The sequence below is a fragment of the Aythya marila genome (assembly GCF_965140915.1).
Source record: "Aythya marila genome assembly, chromosome: 27".
NCBI lineage: Eukaryota > Metazoa > Chordata > Aves > Anseriformes > Anatidae > Aythya > Aythya marila.
The window spans coordinates 4987543-5008713 of record NC_139068.1 but is presented as its reverse complement, the minus strand read 5'-3'; the positions used below and the strand labels follow the sequence as shown (position 1 = coordinate 5008713).

Genomic DNA, 21171 nt, shown 5'->3' with positions numbered 1-21171 from the left:
GGGTGAGGCGAGCCAATGAGAGCGGAGGGGGCGGGGCCGGGCCGTGAGGCGCGGGGCTGACCGCCCCCGGGGAGCGGGGACGCCTGAGGGCCGGGCGGCCCGCGGGGAGGGGAGGGGCCGCGGCCGCCCTTATCCGCCCGCGCAGGCCGGGCTGGGGCCGCGGATAGGGGCGGCGGTGACTCAGCCCCGTTTCCTTCCCCTCATCTAGGGCAGGGGTGCTCCGGCGTTTCCCCGTCGCCGCCGCACCTCCGGCGGAAAGCTGAGGAACCCCCGCGGCTCTCCTCAGAGGGGCGTTAATTAGGTTAATTACCCCCCCCCCCCCCCCCACACACACACACCCGTTAACCCCTCGGGACCTGCTACTCGGTGCTGCCGCTTCGAGAAAGGGAGAATAAAGTCTCGGGTGAAGCAAGGTTAGAAGCTGGGGGGGGGAAGGGGGGGGGGATAAAGCACGGTTCCCGCCACGTTTTTCGTAATTCCAGCACCGTTTTTCCACCGGGTGTTTTCCACAAGCAGCTGAGGCAGTTGGCAGGGCGGGATGCGTCTTTCCACGAGGTTATTTAGGCGCTGGTTTCAAAAGGGTAAAAAAAGAAATAACGCTTATTTATTTTCATTCATAATCTGTACGTTTAATAAGCACAGGTCAGTGTGCTTCCCTTTGCTGAAGCGGGGAAGTGAAAGCAGAAGGCGAGCAATCAAGGCTTTTACAAGAAAAGAGCAGAACCAGAACGAGACTCCACATCTCATCGCCCAGTACCTGCTCCTGGAGCATATCCTGTATTCATGGTAGGAAAATTCCAACGTACCCAGCTTTTTCGAGCTGTTTTCCACTCTGGAGATCCACAATTTGTGTTAACTTTGTGTTCAATATCCTTTCTAAAATCCTGACTACAATTTTCGTTAGAAAGTGCCTTCCCCCACCCTTTACCACCCCCTTTCGTTACACACGGTGAAAGGGTTAACAGCAGAGCTCACAACCAGTTCTTGCTCTGGTTGATGACTTACAAAGCACCAACAGCTCCTGGCTTCACCTCAGGCCATTCAAAACTTCGTGGTGAAGCACTGAGGCTGGGATCCCTCTGAAGGGATGCTTTAATCCACCAGTACCACACAGATGTGTATCTCCATTTCCCTCCCTGTGTCACCAGCAGAGTTTTAGGGCAGGTCTAGCACAAGATTCTATCACCCAGCAGCTGGGTGAAGTTATTTGCAGAAACCTGTCAATATTTTTTTTTCCCCAAGGCTGTCACTTGGGTTAAAATTTTCACAAAGAGAGTAACTTGTTGGAACAAAACCTACTCTTGCATCTAGGATGAAATTAAGGCACTAGTTTAGCAGCTCAGATAATGTTTTGGAGATGGTACACAGTAAGTTCTAAAATTTTTAGTTTCTTCAAAGTTTCACTTGCAGACGAATCAGTTCAGCATCTTCTTCCTTTTAACTTTAAGTTCTAAATGTCAAAGTACCTGCCAGAAACATTTAAATTTTGGAAAAAAGAGACCAAAAAGCAGTCTTCCTGTAAACCAGATCCTATCTATGAAGATCAAGCGTAGCCAGTATCCTTCCTGAACGCAGTGAGAAATACTTCTGTCCTACACTAAATTAAAAAAAATAATCCCAGACGTTGAACGAATCCAGAGCAGCCTTGTTTTACCCTAGACATGTGCCAGGGCTCCAGCAGCAGTCCCTAAAGCACGCTCCTCGCCACCCTCAGCCCCTTCTCCAGCACTGCTGAGGCGAGGAGTCGGGCGGACGATCCCAGTCAGGAAATTCTGGTTCTCCTTCCAGGGCAGGAGCCCTCGCCCACGGCACAGGCATGCCAGCTGCGGGCCCCGTGGCTCCCTGCCCGCCACCTCCCCAGGTAGCCTGCTCCTCGTGCACCGACGAGCACACACGGCCTCCTGCCCTCCACACAAAACGCATCCTTCATAGGCAGGGCTGCCGGCAGATTAACTTAAGGAATTAGTGTTCTACAAGCTGCTAGAAGAAGTAAAATTAAACTTTATTTAAAAATTCTTCTAATATAGAAAACGAGAGGAAACAAAGGCAAAAACGAATGCCCCTGGTTCCATCCCATTACACGAGTTACTGTATTTACAGCTTGGGAAAGGAGCACTGGCAGAAGGTACACATCCTGCTACTTATGGAGAACTACAAACACTTAACAATACATTGTACAAACCCGACATAACATTTAAAAGTTCACTGCAGGAAACAATTAAATACACTTGCTAAGACAGACAGTAGAAGAGCACAGACAGGTGTTATTTCATCCTGATTTCTCCAAGTGTTCTGCACAGCCTAAACTACCGGCTGGGCTTCCTCTTGCTCAGCAGTTCTCACCCCTGTGGCCAGAACTGCCGTACACTAAGGAAACAGGTTCATTCGGCATGATTTGGAGAGGTCAGTAAAGTAAAATGGGACATCACAGTACCCTTTCAATCATAATTTGACTTTCTGGCAAATTGGAAAACTGAGAAAAATCAAAGTGGTGGAGCAACACGGAATAAGTTGTACCCCCATGTGTCTATAGGCAGCGTCACAACTTAAGGCCCTAATATTTTGTCAAGTTCTGCTCACGGTGTCACTGAGTGCACGTATGGGATGACAGGAGATGAAGTCTTCTTTTTTTTTTTTTTTCTCCTTTTCGTTTTTAAATCCCCCAACCCCCTGATCCAATTTCCTATGTACATGGGCCTTTCTGATGGTCATGCTGTAGGAAATGAAACACAACAGGCAAACACTGTTCTTCAGACTGCATTCTCTATACATACATAAGTTTTTACACTATCTACAAAACAGTGATTAGATGCTTCTGTTTTAAGTTCTCGCTACTCATTTAAAAATACTAGAGAAAAAACTGTACAGTTTTCTAAATTACATCTTTAGAAGAATAATTTTTTTTAGAAGTTCATAAAAGACTTCATGTTTGTTTTCATAGAGAATGATCGGACAAGAAAGATTAGAAATATGTTGTTCAAATCAAGTTAGACAGACCAAGCACTTAACAGAACATTGTAAACTGTAAACTTCTAGTTTTCTGTTCAACTTTACATACGCATTCAAAAATTAGGAAGAACTTCAGTTATGAGGTCCTTGTTTAAATCTCTGCTACATACAAAAGATACTGAAAAGCAAAAACTATTAAATAATTTAATATACAAGTGTAGTTAAAAAGCACTGTACATTGTAACAAATGTACATTGAATTTCAGAGATAGAAAATCACCAAGTTATTTTCAAATTTACATGATTTTTGAAGTTCTGTGACGGGAAGAGGACTTTGGAGGTGGAGCTGAGTTCTGAGCTCCGCAGGGCTGTGGGTCAATGCCTCGGCTCAGCCCGAGGCGCCACTCTGCACGGAAGGAAAGCCCAGGTGAAGCTGGCTCCTCACACACCGGGAAAGCCCAGGTTCTTCTTCCTGACATTCCAAGTTCAGCTACCACACTTGGCTAGTGGTTCCTGGTGAAAACCTGAGCGTACTTACATCAGAAGCGAGCAGGCAAGCCTTTCCCTCAAGTACTTCCTTCCCTCCTGAGAACAGACCGGCAAGGGATTTGAACTACAAAGCAGCCTAGTTTGCGCAACGAGGAGCCAGAAAATTGCCACTGCAAACACTCTCCCGTAACACAGACCTGGGCAACGCAGCTCCCAGAGCTGGAAGGAAAGCTCGGGAGATGCAGCTGCCTGCACGGGCACTTGGATATCCTGCTTGCTGCAAATGCTTTACTTAAACTCAGCTCAAACCACAGCTCTCCAGAGTTGTTATAATTACGTTTTGAAATTTTAAGTACTGCCTTATAGGAGCAGCGCTTTTTTGGCCAACATTTGAAGTGATTTAGTATAGTTGCCATCGATATGTATCAGCTAAACAGCCTCAGATTGGGTGACAGAAGAAAATAAATCTGTATTATTTGGATGGGACTGGCAAATTTTAAAGTACTCGGGTACTACCTTTTTCAGTTAGTTGTCATTCCTCAGCTGCTAGGAGCACTGCTGAGAAAACCCCCATGGCATTTAGGTGCTTAAAACAGGCACGGACTTTCTTGCAACCCAAGTGACTTCCTGAGAGCATTCAGTAGAGGGAACAGCCCAGAAGAGATACTACTTCCCATACATAAATAAAATAAAGACCTAAAGTCCATGTGGTATCAATATTCCTAAGGTGGAATTAACCTGACCATTCCCAACCAAAATCGACCTCCTCTCACCTGGAAGCTGCACCACACCAGCAGAGTTTGAGGGCACAGGACCTGTACGCAACCTTTCTGGCAGACACAGGATGCTCTGTCTCGACAAACACTGCAGCAAGCAACACAAAATAGCTCCTATCCACATGGATTCTGCCTGTACCTGCTATCTGCAACTACCCTGGACAGTAACAGAGCTCACAGCTTCCCTTTCTTTGGGAGTTTTTAGGGAATACGTGAGACTTTCAAATGGCGTTGAGCTTTCTTCTTGCAACCCTAATCATATTCTTTCCCTACACGAATATTGAGGTTGCGTTTTTCCTAAAGGCCTAAAGGACACACAGCTTCTGCGAGAGTAACTGAGAACAGAAGCTAAACCACCATCACATCTGATAGAGGAAGCAAAACATCTTGTTTTGGTACTTGGACAAGAACGTGTCCCTTTTGTATCAGTCAGTGGTTAAAACTGAGGGGTTCAGATTATAAAGTGCAGGTGTCTGTGTGAGCTGTTGCTAGACAGAAAAAAAAAGAATGAGCAAAAAAAAAAAAAAAAAAAGACCAAAAAGAATGACCATTAAATACAGGTTTCACAGGACTGTTTTTACCATAAATTCTAAATGTTTGAGGGGTCAAATATTTCATTGAAAACATTCTCCTTCTCTTTCAAAAAAAAAAAAAAAAAAAAAGCAATCACACAAAGCCCTACAAAAGGAACTTGTCTAGCAGATTCCTTTCCCCTTCCCTTTTAAAATTGGGAGATAAATATGCAGGGCTATGAAGGGAGCAAAACACCTTTATTTGACCCCACAAGCCTTTACATCACACTACAACGGACCGGCACAGATCCTTGCTATAAGGCTGCCGGTGCTTCGTGGAATTAACAATTTCTGTACTGCTTCCTACAGAACAAACTTGGGCCGTGCCTCTCCTGTTTCAGGACAGCTGCAGAAGCACAGGCAAATCCAGGGAGCCTAACCAGCTGAAGAGTTCAAAAAAACTGAGCTAAACCAGGAACACTAGCACAAAAAAAAGCTTTGGAAATGTACGGTTTTGCCAAGTGCAAGACTAGAGTTTAATTTTTCTCGTAAGCCTCTTGCTTCTATCGGATTTGGCTTTCAACCACCTAGTTTAACTCACTTCAATCGTTTGTGAAAATCATTAAGGCACAGATGCTGCCTTGCCTTGGTGAGGCTGCAGTAGAGATTCAAAATGCTGCTTCCCAGTTGCTTGGCCTAGACAGGAGGAGGAGAAATTTCCTCCTTTAGTACAAATCACTGTGAAGTAGCAGAGACGGAAAGAGCTGTGGTTCTGCCTTACCCTGGGGGTCTGGGCATCAACAGTGCAGGGAGAAAGAAGGAAGAGACCCTCATGAGGACCAAGTGGTGGCACGTACTGTCACAGACTCATGAATCCAGGACATGGAATCGGCTCCTCTGGTGACAGTGCAAGCCTGCTCTGCTCAGCCTGGAGGCCACCCCGAGGAGCGTAACTCACCCCTGGCTGCAAACACCCCGTCCATCAGAACTCAGATCTCACCGACCTCAGCGTTACCTTCACTGCAAGGCTACAAACAGCGCTGGCAATGACTTGCACACAATGAAGAGGAAAGAATATTACCTCAGAAGCTAAATTTAGAACTTTAGGGCACCCTACAATCAATCATGATTTAATCCCATTGTTCCCAGGAGTGGAAGGGCACAGAAAACATTAAAACTGGCATGCATCATACTTCAGGGAAGGTTTAAGTATTTAGAATACAATTGGTATTCCAAACTGTGCAAGTCCTCTTCGTTTGCTGTGACAATTTTTTAAAAAGCAAGTATCTAACAATTTAAGGAACAAGTGTCCTTTGGACTAAACCTTAATTCTCAGTAAGAGGAAAGCAGATTACAACCAGTAGATATATACACACTAGCTGTATATTCACACATATTATGTAAAAGCAGCTTAAAATGCCCTTCTCACTTTGCAAGTCTATGAAATGTACGTTGTCTTTATGCAATCCGTTTCCTACAAGGCCCTCACTAGAAGAGGAATTTGCTGCCTTTTCTTTGAAGAAAAGATTTTGCAATGAATTTTTCTCCTATTTTTTTTTTTTGGCTTTTTTGCTTGTTTCTGTTTAAACACACTGTCCTGATAGTTATTCTGTTTCACAGGAGACTGGCCAGGCTGGTGGTGGGTCCGTTCTGTGCCTGGAACTGTACAGGAGGTGGTCCATCTGTCCACTGAAAGATAACAAACAGCATGAAAATCCTACAGCCTCTACCCGGGGAGAAGAGGAATGGCAGCGATGCCAGAGGAAGGAGCTCGCCATACAGACATTCACTACCTTGAGATAATTAAAGATTTCAGGACAAGAAGTTGAGGGTCAGGTTTGACTTTGTTTCGCACACGTGGAGTTCCCTGGGCTGGTATTTCTTTTGAACTGCAGCCACTCCACATGCCTGTCATTCCAAACCTAGCTGACTGCCAGGAGGAATCCAGGCTGAATGGCAATCAAGTGAAAGCATTTCCTGCTCTTACAGGTGAAGTCTGACAGTCCCAACAGGGGAAACCGTGACTTGCACAAAGGGTGCACCTAAATTTGGATGTGTCTGTGTGAGCCGGGACTACACTGCAGCCGCAGTGTTTCCAGAGTGAGCAAAGCCTCTGGTTCTCACCTATTTCATCACTAGAATATTTTCCTCTCAGATTTATCAAAATCTTCTGAAATGGGCAAATTTAATGTTTCTTTTTTAAACCTTCTTTCCCCTCCATATATTTAATCTAGCGTGGGTTATGCATTACCAGCAATGGCAAGCAAAGACGGCGAGGCTGCAGCCTCCAGTCTCTGTGCCTGGCCCCCAGGCATCTGGCCGTGGGCATTTCCCAACATGGGCCACACCACAAAAACCCATGGGTCTCAGGATCCCTTTGTGACCAAAGCCAGCAATTTGCTTCTTCCTCTTGGCCTCCTTTTCCCCCTTTCCTCTCCCCAAAAGTAAATGTTGGGAAAAAGACGTCAAATTTCCTTGCACCTTGACTTCACATTTGGCCATTGTTTCACTCTAAAACAGTAAGTTATCTCAGACCCTTGCTGGATTCCAGTGTAGAAAAGCCTTCAGCATTTTTTAAACAATGTTGAAAGTTCCTGACAGGAAGAACATCGATATTTGAAGTCCACAAAAAGTTACACCTTAATCTAATTGCTATACAGACATCAAATATCGTATTAACTGGAAATTTAGATTTATAGATAAGGAGAGCACTCATAAAAGCTGAAATATCAATAAAAACTGTACTTCTGGCAGTGTACAATAAAGCATTCCCCATAACAAGGTTGATTGGGTGATCTGAACAATAAAATTAAACCTGACTACATAGTAAATTTCTTTCAAAAGTGACAGTTGTCACCAAAATGAAGTGGCTACCTGCTACAAAAGCCATAAAAAGTAAATAAACAATTCTGGAGTACCAATAAAATAGTTTTAGGAAACACAAGACCTCACAGGAATAGTAAAGGAAAGCAAAGCACAGTGTTTTGCCTCAAGAACACTCATTAATTGAAAGATGAAGATCCCTTACCGAGATTAAATTGTGTTCTGGAAGACTGCATGCCTCGATGTGGTCCTGGAGGAGCTGCTGTGAGAAGTTTTGATGCATCTGCGCTGCCTCATGTGCGTCCATTGCATTTCCACAGGCTTTGTTCAGGTCTGAAAGACAAGAGCATCGTCCGCTCACCAGAAAGCACTGTTCATACCTGTTTTTGACTGATCAGCTCTCTTATCTGAGAAGACTGTTCCCTGTATTTATTTAATGAATTAATTTAAACAGCCAATATACCAACCTCATCTAATTTCAGAATAAAAACCCCTTTTAAGAGAAGCAGGGGCATGCAGAGAACATGAAACCTTCCTTATTCTAATAGTACTGGCAGTGCACACTGCGGGATTTGGTGTTATTTTACTTTCCAATCCTTAAAAATAACACCGTAATACTTCTAAAAGGAAAAAAAAAAACTCACTCCAATGAAAGCCCCTGAGCCCTTTGCATTATCTTTTAGCTTCTAGCACCATCTAGTGGGAACAAGAGAGACTCACGAGTTTCTCACCGCAGATCTGCGATGCGACCACATGGGTTTCAGAGGTCAAGGAACTTTTTTTTTAAACTGAAACCTTTCTTTTGGGGGAATTCAGAACTTGCCACTTTGCATATACTGAAAGCTGATCCTAGTGTCTTTTTTTGTTTTCTAAGGTTGACTCAGAGGTATTAGCCCAATCAGATTTAAGACTGGTAACCTCCTGAGTATCACAATTTCAGCTAAAAATTATAAGTAGTATAGTGTGGTAGGGGCTGAGACAATGCACCTCCTATCGAAGAACATGTGTTGGCATTTTGTTATTTCTGATTTAGCACTTTTTCTTCAAAAAAGAAGGTAATTGGTTCTATAGAGAAAGCTTTAGAAGAATCAAAGCAGAATGGAAAATAGAATGGAAATTAGGCCTCTCACTCTTTGCAGGCTAGTGGATCCAAGAGGAGGCAACGACAGCTGAACAAGGGATAGTGTTTCATCTAGAGCATGTTCTTCATGGTATTATTGGCATGTTTTGTATGTGAACTACCGCATTGAAATGAATGAGAGAAGTTATTTCAATTGCCTAGAAGCAGTTTTGCAGCAAAGGCAGCAGCAAAGCAGAACTCAATGCACGGCACCATGCTTATAGTAAACATGACAATTTAATATAAATTGAAGCTGCAGGGTAAGTTCTTGGAAAAAGGGTAGAGTTACTGCTTTATTTTCTAGCGAAAGCAAATCAATTGCAGCATTAAAGTTGACGGTCTGCCAAGAAGCTAGTCAATATTTGAACAAAGCATCCTGGGGCCTATGTAAGTCAGCTTAAACAATATTTATATATAAAGTGATATAATAGCCTCTTGTATTTATTAAAGCCCCCACACAGGAGCAAAACCTAATCAAATGTTTACTACAGCTGGAACTGCATTCAAAGCAGAGCGCAGCAGCAGCAGAATGGACCCTGCACGGGCGTGAGCTGGAACCCTTTCCAGTCACCACTTCAGCCCTGGATACTGCAAGCTGTCATCCAGCCACAGCAGGGAAACCTGCCTGCTGCCCCACACCACTCACAGCCACGCAGGAGGTTTGCAGGGCCTCTCTTTCCCCCCAGGAGCCTTACAGCCCACAGGGAAAAGCAACCGGAGTACATCAGTGCTGCACCAAACAGGATGCTGATGGGGATGAAAATCAATAACTCAAAAAAAAGCAAAAAGCTTCTTGCACTTCTATCAGTATTTCACAAATCCAGGCACCATTTAGTGTCCTCAGTGAACGCTGGCGTTAGCATACATCCCCATACTGAACAGCAGTTAGTAGCAAAGGGTTCTTTGCCACTTATTTTAAGTACAAGACCTTTTCCCAACTTACCTCTCAACAGAGCTGAAGACCACAGCTGCACAGACATATCTGGTATCTTGCTTGCAAGCTGCATGGCTGGCACTACCATATTATTACTTTCCTGGTGAAGAGCAGATATCAACATAAAACATGTATTTTTTTTTTCCCCCCTCACAAATATATAATACATAGGAGATGTGCAATTTGTGACAGAAAATTTACCTAATTTAACTGCTGCTATGTTCCAGCAAACTAGTTGAAACACTTAACGGGACAATAACCCAAATACATCATCTAAATCTGTCTGGAATTTTGCTCTGTCCTAGGAATTATGGCCTTGATGTTGTGCAAGATAATAGAAATATTTCATGCGTTCTGGCATATGATGAGAATTCAGAAGAGCCTGTACCCACAATTCCTTCCAAACAATCCAGTTGAATGATGTTATTTGTCTTTTATTCTGCTCCTTTTTTCGAGTGATTTCAGGCATTATAGAAACACACACTTCTACAATAGACTCCAAACAGTACTACTTTGTTTAAAAGTGTTATTAAATGTGCAAATTGCAGCTGCAGAATTATGTAAGTCAATAAGCTGCCAGCTTTCCGTGGGATACCAATACACAAGCGTTCTTGAAACAAGATTAATTTCAGGAAGAGTCCTGATTTTCTTTCAGGAGAAAGAATCACAAGTCAAACACTTACATAGTAATACCAGACACAGTGAAGGCTTGCTTACCCTGTGATTCCCTAACACATAGAATATATGACCCAGGAGTACTAGAGAACACGCTGTTAATCGATTCAAATCTTCTGCATTTGACATTTTCAGTGTCTCTCGCAAAAATCGTCTACCAAAACAGAAGAAATAAAGTGTTTTAAAAATTCGACTTTCCCTCCAATGTGTAAGAAGCATCATCAAGAACCAAGTTAATCCAGTTGGCAAATATTAGCGCTCAGGAATAAATGTGTGCTGCAGGTGACCTTAAACAAAGCACTTCATTCCCAAACCTCACCTTTCATTTAACGAAAATGACTACAGTACAGATGCTCCTCTGAAAAGCTTTTCTTTCAGATGTGCCACTGCAGAACACCGCACCAATATTATTATTACTATTCGGAAGCAAAGAGATCTAAAACAAACAGTTTTGTGGTATTTGCCCTAAGTGAAACAGGAGGTCGACTAAATCCACAGGGAGATCCAGGAGGTTTGAAAGCAAGGCCTCTGGGTTTTCCTTTTTATTTTAAAAGCTTGATTTAGTTTCTCCTTTTTTCCCCACCTCCCGAGTGCACCGAGTCATACTCACTTTGCCTCATTGTATCGTCCTTGAAAGAAGGAGAACAGACCTCGGATGTAGAAAGCTGCTGCTCGAAGACAGTGAGAGCTACGAACAAAGCAACACGTTGAAATCCAGGAATGGTACAGTGATTAAATGCATTACAGACAGGTTTCTAGGAATTTGCCTAATGATCAAATCTCCACACAGAACATTACTTTTAATGCCTGGTCAGAACTTCTGCCTTGAAAAGAAGTTGATTGTTTTGTTTTCTTTGTAAAAAAAGCCTGAGACAAATCCAGTATTGCCATCACCAATGCGACATCAGCATGCAAATAGTTTCTGGAACTCTCACCTCACAGGAAAATTATGGTCTGGATTTATCCTTTCCAATAAGCTGTAAAGCTACAAAATGAGAGGGGAAAGAAAGATAATCAGTGCTTCTGACATACAGAGGCTTCTGGTATCGACAGCAAGTGTTCTTTATGAGAAGTGCATATCAAATCAAAATGGTCCAAGTCACTACAACGGCACTGAAGTTTACTTTGTATTGGTTAAATCATAGCACAAACATTCCAACACTACGGGTTATCATATTCATTTTGGCCCCAAAATAGTTTTACGCAAAATATACTTTCTTAAACTTCACAGAAGTTGCTATAAAATAGTAATGAAAACTTTTAGTGGTTATTTAACTGAGCCACTCAAGGTACAAATACTGTAACAGAGTAGTTATTTAATCAAAACCAGAAATCAACTAAGGAAAAAACAAACGAAAAAGCTTCGTTAAAAAGCTTAGGAGGCAAAAATAATAGTAAGTGCTGCGAGCTTGATGAAGAAGTTCATTTATAGCTTCTTCACAAGAGACTTGCAAACATGTCTCCAGAAAACTACTTCAGAGGGATCAAACACATCCCTGGAAGACTGCAGGCAGCTGTATTTTTGTATTAATATTGCTTCTGGCACACTGCTGAATAAAAAGGAACACACACGATGCATATACCTATTTCTGGCTAAATGTTTAGCTAAATCTTACTTGGTTTTATGTAATCTAATAAAACCCTTAAGATGGAAACCAAAGCAAAGAGGTTGAATGAGTCAAGATGACAGCGTTAACCACACACTCTGCATTGGGAACTGGAAGTTTTCCTTCCCAGTGCTGTAGAGAATTCCATGTATGATCCAGAATGCGCAGCTTTGGTGGTTTGCAGCTATGCCAGCTGATACCACCGGCTCCCTACTATTACTTGACACTAACCTGATTATGGAGTTGCTTGACTGCCAGACAAGGCACTATTCTGCAAAAATGCCCAGAAAAAGAATAACCCAAGCACAGTAGCATCTCTCTCTCTCTCTCTCCCGAGAATGTTCTGACTTTTAAAACTACAGCCAGAACCCAGCAAGCAGCTTACCTCTTGATGCCGGTTGCCTTCCCTGATGTACACGCTGGCTAAGTTTGTCACAATAAATGCCCACAACTCTTGGTGTGTAGTGAGCTGAAATGAACAAACACACCATTAGTACAGTCAAAAGCCTCCAGCATCCAACCCAGAATTCACCCCATCTTCTCCTTTAATATATACACAGAGACAAAAAATATAATCAGATTTAGTGTCTGATATTTGGCTATTAACGAATCCTGACCTGAGCTGTGTCCAGCAAATAAAAACCTGAACTCATGCAACTAACACAGACAGTCTCCAGATTTCTCTTCCAACCTCAACTCAGTGACCCACACAACTGCAACAAGCCCAACTCCACACTGAACCACCACAGTAAATATTTTGAGAAGAAAACCTTACCCTCAGTGCTGTCGTAAACTGTGCTTCTGCATTGTCCATGCAGTTAACGGAAATGCAGTAGAGCCCCTGTAGAAGACATGACATTTCTAAGATAATATATAACACAATTATAACAAGCCTGGAATGCTAAGAAGGAAGGCATGCACAAAACCACAGAAATCTTAGGATATTAGCAGGAAAAAGTTAAACAATAAATCTTAGTTTTGTTTGGTTCTGAGAAAAAACAAATTTCTATACAAACTGCTTCCAAACAGTATAATCCTGTAATAAAAAAAAGCCCCATTGCTGTATAAAAAACCAAACTCTTAATTTCTTGTAATAATCAAACAGTGATGATTAATTCTTCCCCTTACCCAGTACCCCAACACACTGTCTCAAACACACACAGTATAAATCGTGTGTGTTTATGCTGTGTACTAATTATCATGCCACGGGTCACCTATTCTAAAGGGGATTTAGGACTTTGACAGCAACGCTGGCAGTGAGCCCCCACAGCAGGACAGGCAATCAATACAGCAGACCCTACTGCTCAGCAGGAAATTTTGCTGTCTGCATCACTGTGACCTCGTCAGTTACTGGTGACTGTTCAGTGAGTCTTGGGTACAGCCCTACAAAGAGTTTACTACTAATTGTAGACACTTACTAATAGAGTGTGCAGCTGGGCAGCGTGATTAGAGAACAATCTGGGGGACTGCTGGCAGAGCTGACAGACTTGGGAAATCTGTTGGAAAAGAATAATAGGTCTTTAAGATTTCTTCTCTCCATTTTGATTTCTGCCCTCTATCCATCTGACTGCATCATAGATGTCATTCAATATGCTTCAGAGATTGGTTCCAGAATCATTAGTCACACTCTTAGGTAAAAGCAGAGGCTAGACATGCTTCAAGCTGACGAACACACACTGCTCCATGCACGTTCCTCCCACACAGACGCACACTAGAACTGGTTTTGAATTATTTGCTTTGCAGCAGCTCTACCATATGGTGGCACCACCTGCAAACGAAGTAGCAGATCTGTTCTGAAACGCTCAGAATCTGAGTTGGCATGAAATAGAAAAACCAGAATCCAAATCTTCTGAAGGCTATGTGCTTGTGATGAGCTTTATGAGCCAGAACCAATGACTACTCCTTTAACTGCCTAATTACCCCCCAGAGTACATTCATGTGAAGACTGACAAAAGAGGTTGAGATGATGCAGCCATATATCCTATAAATAAGGGGTGGACAAACAGGAATTAAAAATGCCTGAGAGAATGGGAAAAAAAGCATGCAATTTGTTCTCACATTAGAGAACACCAAACCCCTCCTTCCTTCCCCCAAACTCTCCAAGAGGAAGAAAGGACAGAAAGTCAGGGACCCTTAAAAGCAGAGAAACACTTGGACAAGACAGGAACACAAAGAGGAAATAAAAGGGGAAGAGTTCAGAGCCACTCTCAGTGAAGAACCTGAGGGAAAGGGAAAAGACACCAGGGTCAGATTGCCAACCACAGTCAGGAAGAAGGTGCCCGTTTTAGCCACTCGTCAATTCCTGTTGACTCCACGAGCAACTCCAAAATGTTCTTAAACCAAATAATTTAAGAGGAGGCTAATTCCATGGCACCATCAGGCCTGACCATATCTGTTAGTAGTTCAGCACTGCTGAAATCCCCATCTAAACCCAAGAATCTTCCTCAAAACCAAAATTTTTAAATTGTAACTGCACACATCCACAACCAGGAAAATGGTCAAACCCCATTTTTACCTCCTGCAACGCTGTGGCTTTGTGTCCTGTGACAAGCCGACACATGATAATGTGTTCCAACAAAATAACTTGGAAGGACGACAAGATAGGACTGCAGTCCAACACTGAAGAGGGAACAGAGGTAATTCAGTAAGTGAAGTCAAGACAATAGGAACATCCCCACCACACAGCCTCTACTGCACCTGGCCAGCCTCTCGAATCGCAGGTGGCTCAGCAGGACCTCAGCACAAAGACTCGTTTGTGCAAATCTAGAGCAATGTCTTTGGCTGGACCCTCTAGGGTCAGAAGAGTCAGCGTACCACCCATCTCGACTTCCACGTGCCATTACAAGGATGGCACAGGTTTAACCAAACCAATCACCACCATCACCAACAAAATCAATTCCTGAACTGTCAGGAATGGGAGTCTGAACACCAGCTGAGGAAAAAGCCATCAGGAAAACGTGCTTGGTTTAGAGAAGAAAAAAATTGGATAACCAAAGATGGGTACACTGAGAAATGCACCAAGAAAATGCACGCGTTTACAGCTCAATTTACAAGAATAAACCTCCCCAAAATTCTGTTTTTGTATTCAACAGTCAAAGTAATTCAAAAATCAAAATGAATAAATAAAGATATAAAACACAACAAAGTTCTTAAATGCAGTACAAACAGACTGATAGCCGCCTGTCCTAGTGAGCTAAATAGGCTTCCCGAATCTTTCTTTTCTAAAATTTAAATTAGTAACAAATAAAGGAATCTTAGACATCAGCTAAATTATAACCCTCATCCTTACTTTTTAGCTTCTCTAGCTGCATTAGTGCTTTGTCTGTGTACTTCTGAGCCTTCTCCAGGTACCCTGCTTGCATGGAATGCATCACTGTCACCTGCCGGAGAGGATGGGAAAGATTACAAAAAGTTTTCTTAGCAGTGAGGAGAAGTCTGGGCATTCACACAACTCCTCTGCTACCAGTCTTTTTAAACTGAATTTTGACATCAATTAGGAATAAATTCAAATTCAAGAAGTGAGGTAATTAGTTTCAGGAATGTGAAGTCAAGAATCCAATCAACTTGTACAAAGTAGAGTTGTTTGGCTTGGATATTAATAAAGTTATATTCCAGCTTCCAGACTTCTTGCACAGTCTCTTCAAACCCTGACATCGCTGAAAGCAATATTCTCACAGATGCTGTGGCAGAATTAAACTGTCAGTGTTATGTAAAGCAGCATATGGTCTGCAGAATCTATCACTGCTGGCTCTAGGCCATTTTAAACCAATTTCCCATTAATTAGCAATACATTAAGTAAAAAAGAGCTGCTCACCAAGTAGACAAGCACACACATGTGTTCCTTGGGTAGCCAGTGGAAGAGATCAGCAGAGTTGCTGGGCAGAATTTCATCATCGTGCAGCGTGGATATGGTCTGAATGCACTGCTGGAGCTGTTTCAGACATGGTTTCACACTTTTCACCTGCAAAAGATGATTCACTTCAGACAGAGCTGCTGCAGCCCAGATGCACGAACATTTACTCAGTGGAGAAAACTTGCCAGGCAATAAATAACCTCCACATTTGTGAGCAGAGCTATTGCATAAATCGCTACGCTAGCATGACAAAACAGTGAGTTCCAGCATTAACAACAATCAGATGCTCAAAACATCTTTCAAAACAGTACACAAAGCCTGTTATCCCCACTAATGTCACAGAGAAGGAACAGTGGCCACCATGGTTACAAGCATACCAAAGCAAGCCTTTCCTCAGGTAAGAAGGAAAGGATGTCGTTTCACCACTCAGGTGTAGCAGCAAAAATCCCCCAGAATCAGAAGTATCGCTGCTTCTGAGGTCATCTCTGCCCAGTCCTCCCCCTCTGCACGCACCTGCCCAGCATCCAGGTAATGCGTGACCTGCAGGACTAAGAAGAACACGCGTAACGACTCTTTCTGGATGGGGTTTCCTTGCCAATTTTCAACTATCTGTCCACACAGGGTAAGGAGAGGGTGCACCTCCTGCAGCTTCCGTTCCATTAGAAGGAGCTGTAATTTAAAATAAAAATAACTTTTGTTCTGAACAGTTTAAACACTTAAGAGAACCGCAGTTACCCAGGCACATTGATGAGTCTATTTAAAAAAAAATAAAAATGCAAAGACATCTATTTGCAAGAACACCAACCATTTCATGATCAGATTTTCATCCTTAATCACAAGGCCTCCAACAATTTGTACTTATTCTTTTTTCCTTCCATAACCCATCTATTTGTCATGTTTATAAAGGGCAGCGGGAGAAACTAACCATAAGAATTCCAAAAGAAACCTGCAGACTTAAGGCTTTTTTCAGGAATATTTTAATTCTGCACTTGCTCGCTGAACAAAACAGAATATATAAGGTATTCTGCATGTTTATCTGCTCTTTAAAAACCAACAGCCTATGTTCAGGCAGGTTACACTCTAACTTATATTACAGTAGTTGAACAAGTAGTTTATTTTGAAAGTACATCCAACTTACCATTCCCTTGCTTAGCAGAAACAGTGCTCTGAAATTAAACAAAACAACGTCATAATCCAAAAAAATAAATAAAAATTAAAAAAATCAAACCTAAAAACAAGTTACCCAGACCACGACTGTAAATAAAAACCTTGGGGGGAAAGGAAAAGTCTGCCACTCTCCTTCTCAAGGGAGATAGTTAAAGCAGTATTAAAGAACCTGCCACAGAAAGCATATTTGAAAGCTAGACGGAATAGCACCAGGAATCAAAATCCCAAACTCTTCAGGTTTTTCTCTAAGCCTTGGACAGTTCCAGTTACAATAGCTGCTAAGGCCGAAGACAGGCTACTGGGAAACCTTTTGCTGATCAAGACAATAAACACAGTTCAGTTTGAAAAAAAAAAAACACACACTGCAGAGTCTTAATAGACTTAACTGGTTGTGTTTGTTTTCCCAAAAAGTTAGAGCTGGAGAAACTCTCAGATCTAAGAGAACACTCAAAAATACTGTCTGCAAAACCCATGTAGCAATCACAGACAACACCACTAAATAAAAGCAGATCAAACCATTTTTTTTGGTGAAAAAAAAACAAAAAAAAAAACACACAACAAAAACACAACAACATCAGTGGAACTCACCTGGTATACTCTGATCCTACCACCCGAGCATATTCTGCTCCAACGCCGAGAAGGTCACACGCAGATACCAAGTCTTTTTCAAGAGTATGTAGTTGCTGAAACGAAAAAAGGACAAAAAAGGTCAGCATCTTTTCTTAGAGAGCCCGATGAGCTGTTTTTTTTTTTTTCTTTTTTCCAAATAAAATTGCAAATAAAGCACTGCTGTGCTTTACAAGTGACAACTGCTAAACTGGCACATTAAATATATCATCTGATTTTAGATTCGTTTTCCAGGAACACCTCACATTCTCCAGAAAAAGCCTGTAACGTTTCAAAGAAAATTTCTCAGCCGGGTTTCACACAATACAAAGCTGTTATAATTTATCGAGAGCTTGTGCAGATCAGACAGGAAAAGCTCAAGGATAACTTGCAGAGTTACACAACAGAGCGTGTTCTGCAGCATGAGGAGCAGAGGAAGTCTGCGAGATGCGTTGCAGGTGATGGGAAAAGGATGGCAGAGCCTCCAGAGCACCTCTCCCTCCCCTCCAGCCTCCCAGTTCTTGTACATTTTCCAGGCTCAGGTAGCAAAGCCACACAACTGTAGAAAAACACACACCAAGGTAATGAGACGCACAGCCCCCTGTGGTCAAGCAAAAGATGGAAAGGAAATACCAGGCAGAAAAGAAATCAGCACAGAATGTCAAGCTTCGAGGAAGGATCCTATTCAGCATAGGCACCAAGAAAAATGCTTAAGCTTCTTGTGAGTACTCGGGCATTAACTCGTTGCAAAGTAAACGTTTGTCCTTTAATCGATAGGAAAGTAAGGCTCTGCACAATTCAGCGCTCCTAAACTACACAAAGGGGCTCGCAATTCCTTTTCAAAGAAATTGGTCTGCTTGTTTAAACTCATCAGGAAGGGGTAAAAGACAAGTACAGGTGACTGTTAAGGGAGTCTTCAAAGATAAAATTGCTTGCTAACCAGATCTCTGCTACAGAGTACCCGTAAAAGAGCAATCAGCTCCCTCAAGTCTAGTGTTAAACACCCGGAGGCTCGTTAGGAGCTGAGAAAAAGCATAACCTGGGAAAAAAAAAATCTCCAGCAATAATCAGCTCCTCCCACCAAAGAGGAAACTTTCTGGATAAGCATCCTGTCCTAACACATCTAAACGCTCAGGGGAAGCAGCATTTTAAAGGGTAGTTACACAGCTAAAATAAAGATCACTGCAAACATTAAATGCTTTGAACTCCAAAATGGGCCAGTTTTTCCTAGAAGCAACAATGGTCTGAGCTGTGCCACCGTGCCACGCTTAGAGTGTAGTTCAGAAGAGGAACATTGCTGGGAGGCCTTTGTACCACCTGCTTTTCCCACCCCAATTCTGCTCCAGGTACTAGATTAGGCTGAAAATAATCAAACCAACACTTCAGGCTGGCAAGCTCCAATTCCAACAGCTTCGTGAGAACCTTTACCCTCACTACAAGCTGTGTTATTTTATTTCATTCCCTCTATAAAGTTTTGTGCTATTAGATAGAGCCCACAGGATGGTCCTTCCAGTTTTCTTCTCCCATCTGTCACATCATCAACAGGTAAAGTGGGCCTTGATGCAGTCAGTACTCTCCAAACACATCACTGCTTCATAGCATAACTTTTGTCCCTTCACTAACATGGTTAGAAAAAATAAAGAGGTGTCTGAGACCTTTAAAGGAACAATACATACGTTTCCTAGCCGTTTTACCAGCCACAGTGCAAGAGTAACGCGATGAGCAACATAAAATCACTTACTGCAAGTTGGAAAAGCAGCCTACAGTGCCAGTATGGGGTCTGCTGCGAGATCTGGATGGCCTTGCGTAACAGAGGTTTTGCTGTGTCCACCGAATTCTGAAACAGAAACACACACCCGAGTCAACCAGAGACCAGGCTACTGGGAATTTCCATCACCAGGAACAGTAACTTCAAAACAAGACGTATTCTGTGTTGAGCCCTAATTAAAGTCGGGCTGGTTAGGAACCTGAAAACATGAAAAGCAACAAAACCAAGTTTTCAGCATTCAGAATCACACAACAGTAATTGACAATAATTGAATAAAAATCTGTTCAAAAGTATTAGCCGTTTAACTCCTTTGGCTGCTATTCCAATGTGCCTTTTTTCTTTTTTTCCTGCACGCGAAAGAAAAGGCAAACATTTCCTTCATGGAAAGTAAAAAACAGTTAAGGCTTTTCACAGATAAAGAATAAAGTGGGCCTATAAATTCAACAGAAGCCTTAAAAAAAAGCCTTCTATTTCCACCCCTCCACCCTGTTTTTGTCTCAAAAAGAAAAAAATTTGGCCTAGCAAACTTCTTTTGCTGTAGAAGCCCCATGTTGCAATTCCAGCACCAACTTTTACAATCAGACAGACAAAATGTTTCAGGTTTATGCTATCGTACTTTGTATTTATACTGAAAATGGCCTCTAAAAACATCATAAAACCCTTTATTAATAGTTATGTGGTATTCCAGGAACAAAGACACTGAAGTTAAACGCAGCCCTGCAGCCCCAGAACGATCCAGGAGTGACCCTGTCCCAGCGCACTCACCTCCTGACAATAGAGCTCTGACAGCAGGCTGGCTGCCTCGAATTTAACGTCCTCGAACTGCGGGATCTAGCAGCACCAGAGTTAAGCGAACATTAAAACACCGGCTGCAAAACAGCAACGCTACCGCGTCCAAAACTCCTCAACACACCAGAAGCGGCAAGAAAGCGGCCCGCGAGCCCAGAAGCAGATTACAAGCAGCTAAAAATCCCCATCCCCAGGGCCAGGCTCTGTCCGCGGGGCTCTCTTCCAACACCTCTCCTTGCCAGCCGGGAAAAGGATACTTGCTGCGATATCAACCACTGCAAGAAAAGACAGCGGGTTAGTCCTCGAGCATGACTGACAAGACCCCAACCCTAGAAACCCCCTTCCCCAGGGGCTCACCGCTTTCTCCAGGTGCCCCCGGGCCTGGTCACCGTTGCGGGTGTGGTGGTAGAGGACGGAGCCGAGCTGCAGGTGGGTGCGGGCCTCCATGCGGGCCGGGGGCTTGCGGGGCAGCACGGCCTGCAGGCAGTGCACGCAGAGCCGCACCTTGGGCGGGCTGGACGTGCGGAAGTGCTCGGCCAGGCCCAACAACGCCAGGTACCACGACTCCCCCCCGGCCCCACCACCGGGCCCGGCTCCTCCACCTCCCGCTCCAGCCCCAGGGCCGGGCCCTGCACCCCCCCCTCCACCACCTCCTCCACCTCCTCCTCCTCCTCCTCCACCGCCAGCTCCCCCCCCACCGCCTCCTCCTCCTCCTCCTCCTCCTCCTCCTGCTGCTTCCCCGGAGCCTCCGGGGCCTCCCGCCGTCGGCTGCGGCTGTTGTTGAGGAGGAGGCGGCTGCTGCTGAGGGGCCGCCCCGGCCGCCGCGCCCGCCGCCACCGCCGCCATCTCAGGGCCGCCGCGACAACACGGCCTGAGGGAGGGAGGGGGGGGGCGGAGGGGAGAGGGGGGGAGGAAGGGGGAAGGGGGAAGGGGCGGTGCGCGCGGGGCATTCTGGGATTTGGAGTCCGCCGCGCGTTGCTATGGGGAGAGGCGGGGAGGGAGGGGAAGGAGGGGAGGGAGAAGGGGGAGGGAGGCCGGCGCGGGGCATCATGGGGGTTGTAGTTTGGCGGTGTGTTGTCATAGGGGGGTGCTGAAGGGGTAGGG

At 43.8% G+C, this 21171-nt stretch overlaps 1 protein-coding gene and 1 long non-coding RNA gene across 2 annotated transcripts; one reads left to right on the top strand and one right to left on the bottom strand.

The window, feature by feature from the left end:
- Positions 1–315: 315 nt before the first annotated feature.
- On the top strand, positions 316–7736 carry LOC309887914. Its single transcript, XR_014319102.1, has 3 exons — positions 316–413; positions 643–786; positions 6346–7736. It is a non-coding gene; the product is annotated as an uncharacterized lncRNA (long non-coding RNA).
- MAU2 (MAU2 sister chromatid cohesion factor) lies at positions 1982–20919 on the bottom strand. Its single transcript, XM_082779956.1, has 19 exons — positions 20425–20919; positions 20325–20342; positions 20044–20109; positions 19252–19347; positions 17493–17587; positions 16876–16903; positions 16251–16406; positions 15699–15845; positions 15174–15264; positions 14400–14503; positions 13303–13380; positions 12660–12725; positions 12270–12353; positions 11213–11262; positions 10888–10965; positions 10320–10431; positions 9612–9702; positions 7754–7881; positions 1982–6414 (listed from the first exon to the last, which is right to left on the bottom strand). Exons 1-19 carry the CDS (start codon positions 20911–20913, stop codon positions 6340–6342), a joined length of 2052 nt encoding a protein of 683 aa, XP_082636082.1. The 5' UTR covers positions 20914–20919; the 3' UTR covers positions 1982–6339.
- Positions 20920–21171: the final 252 nt, after the last annotated feature.

Excerpts from the sequence above, each read along its gene's own strand:
- MAU2 (XM_082779956.1), bottom strand. The coding sequence starts at position 20,913 with ATGGCGGCGGTGGCGGCGGGCGCGGCGGCCGGGGCGGCCCCTCAGCAG. Across the intron at positions 15,265-15,698 it reads TGTGTGTGCTTGTCTACTTG|GTGACAGTGATGCATTCCAT; the intron begins GTGAGCAGCTCT and ends CCTCTCCGGCAG. Across the intron at positions 13,381-14,399 it reads AAGCCACAGCGTTGCAGGAG|ATTTCCCAAGTCTGTCAGCT; the intron begins GTAAAAATGGGG and ends CTTTTCCAACAG.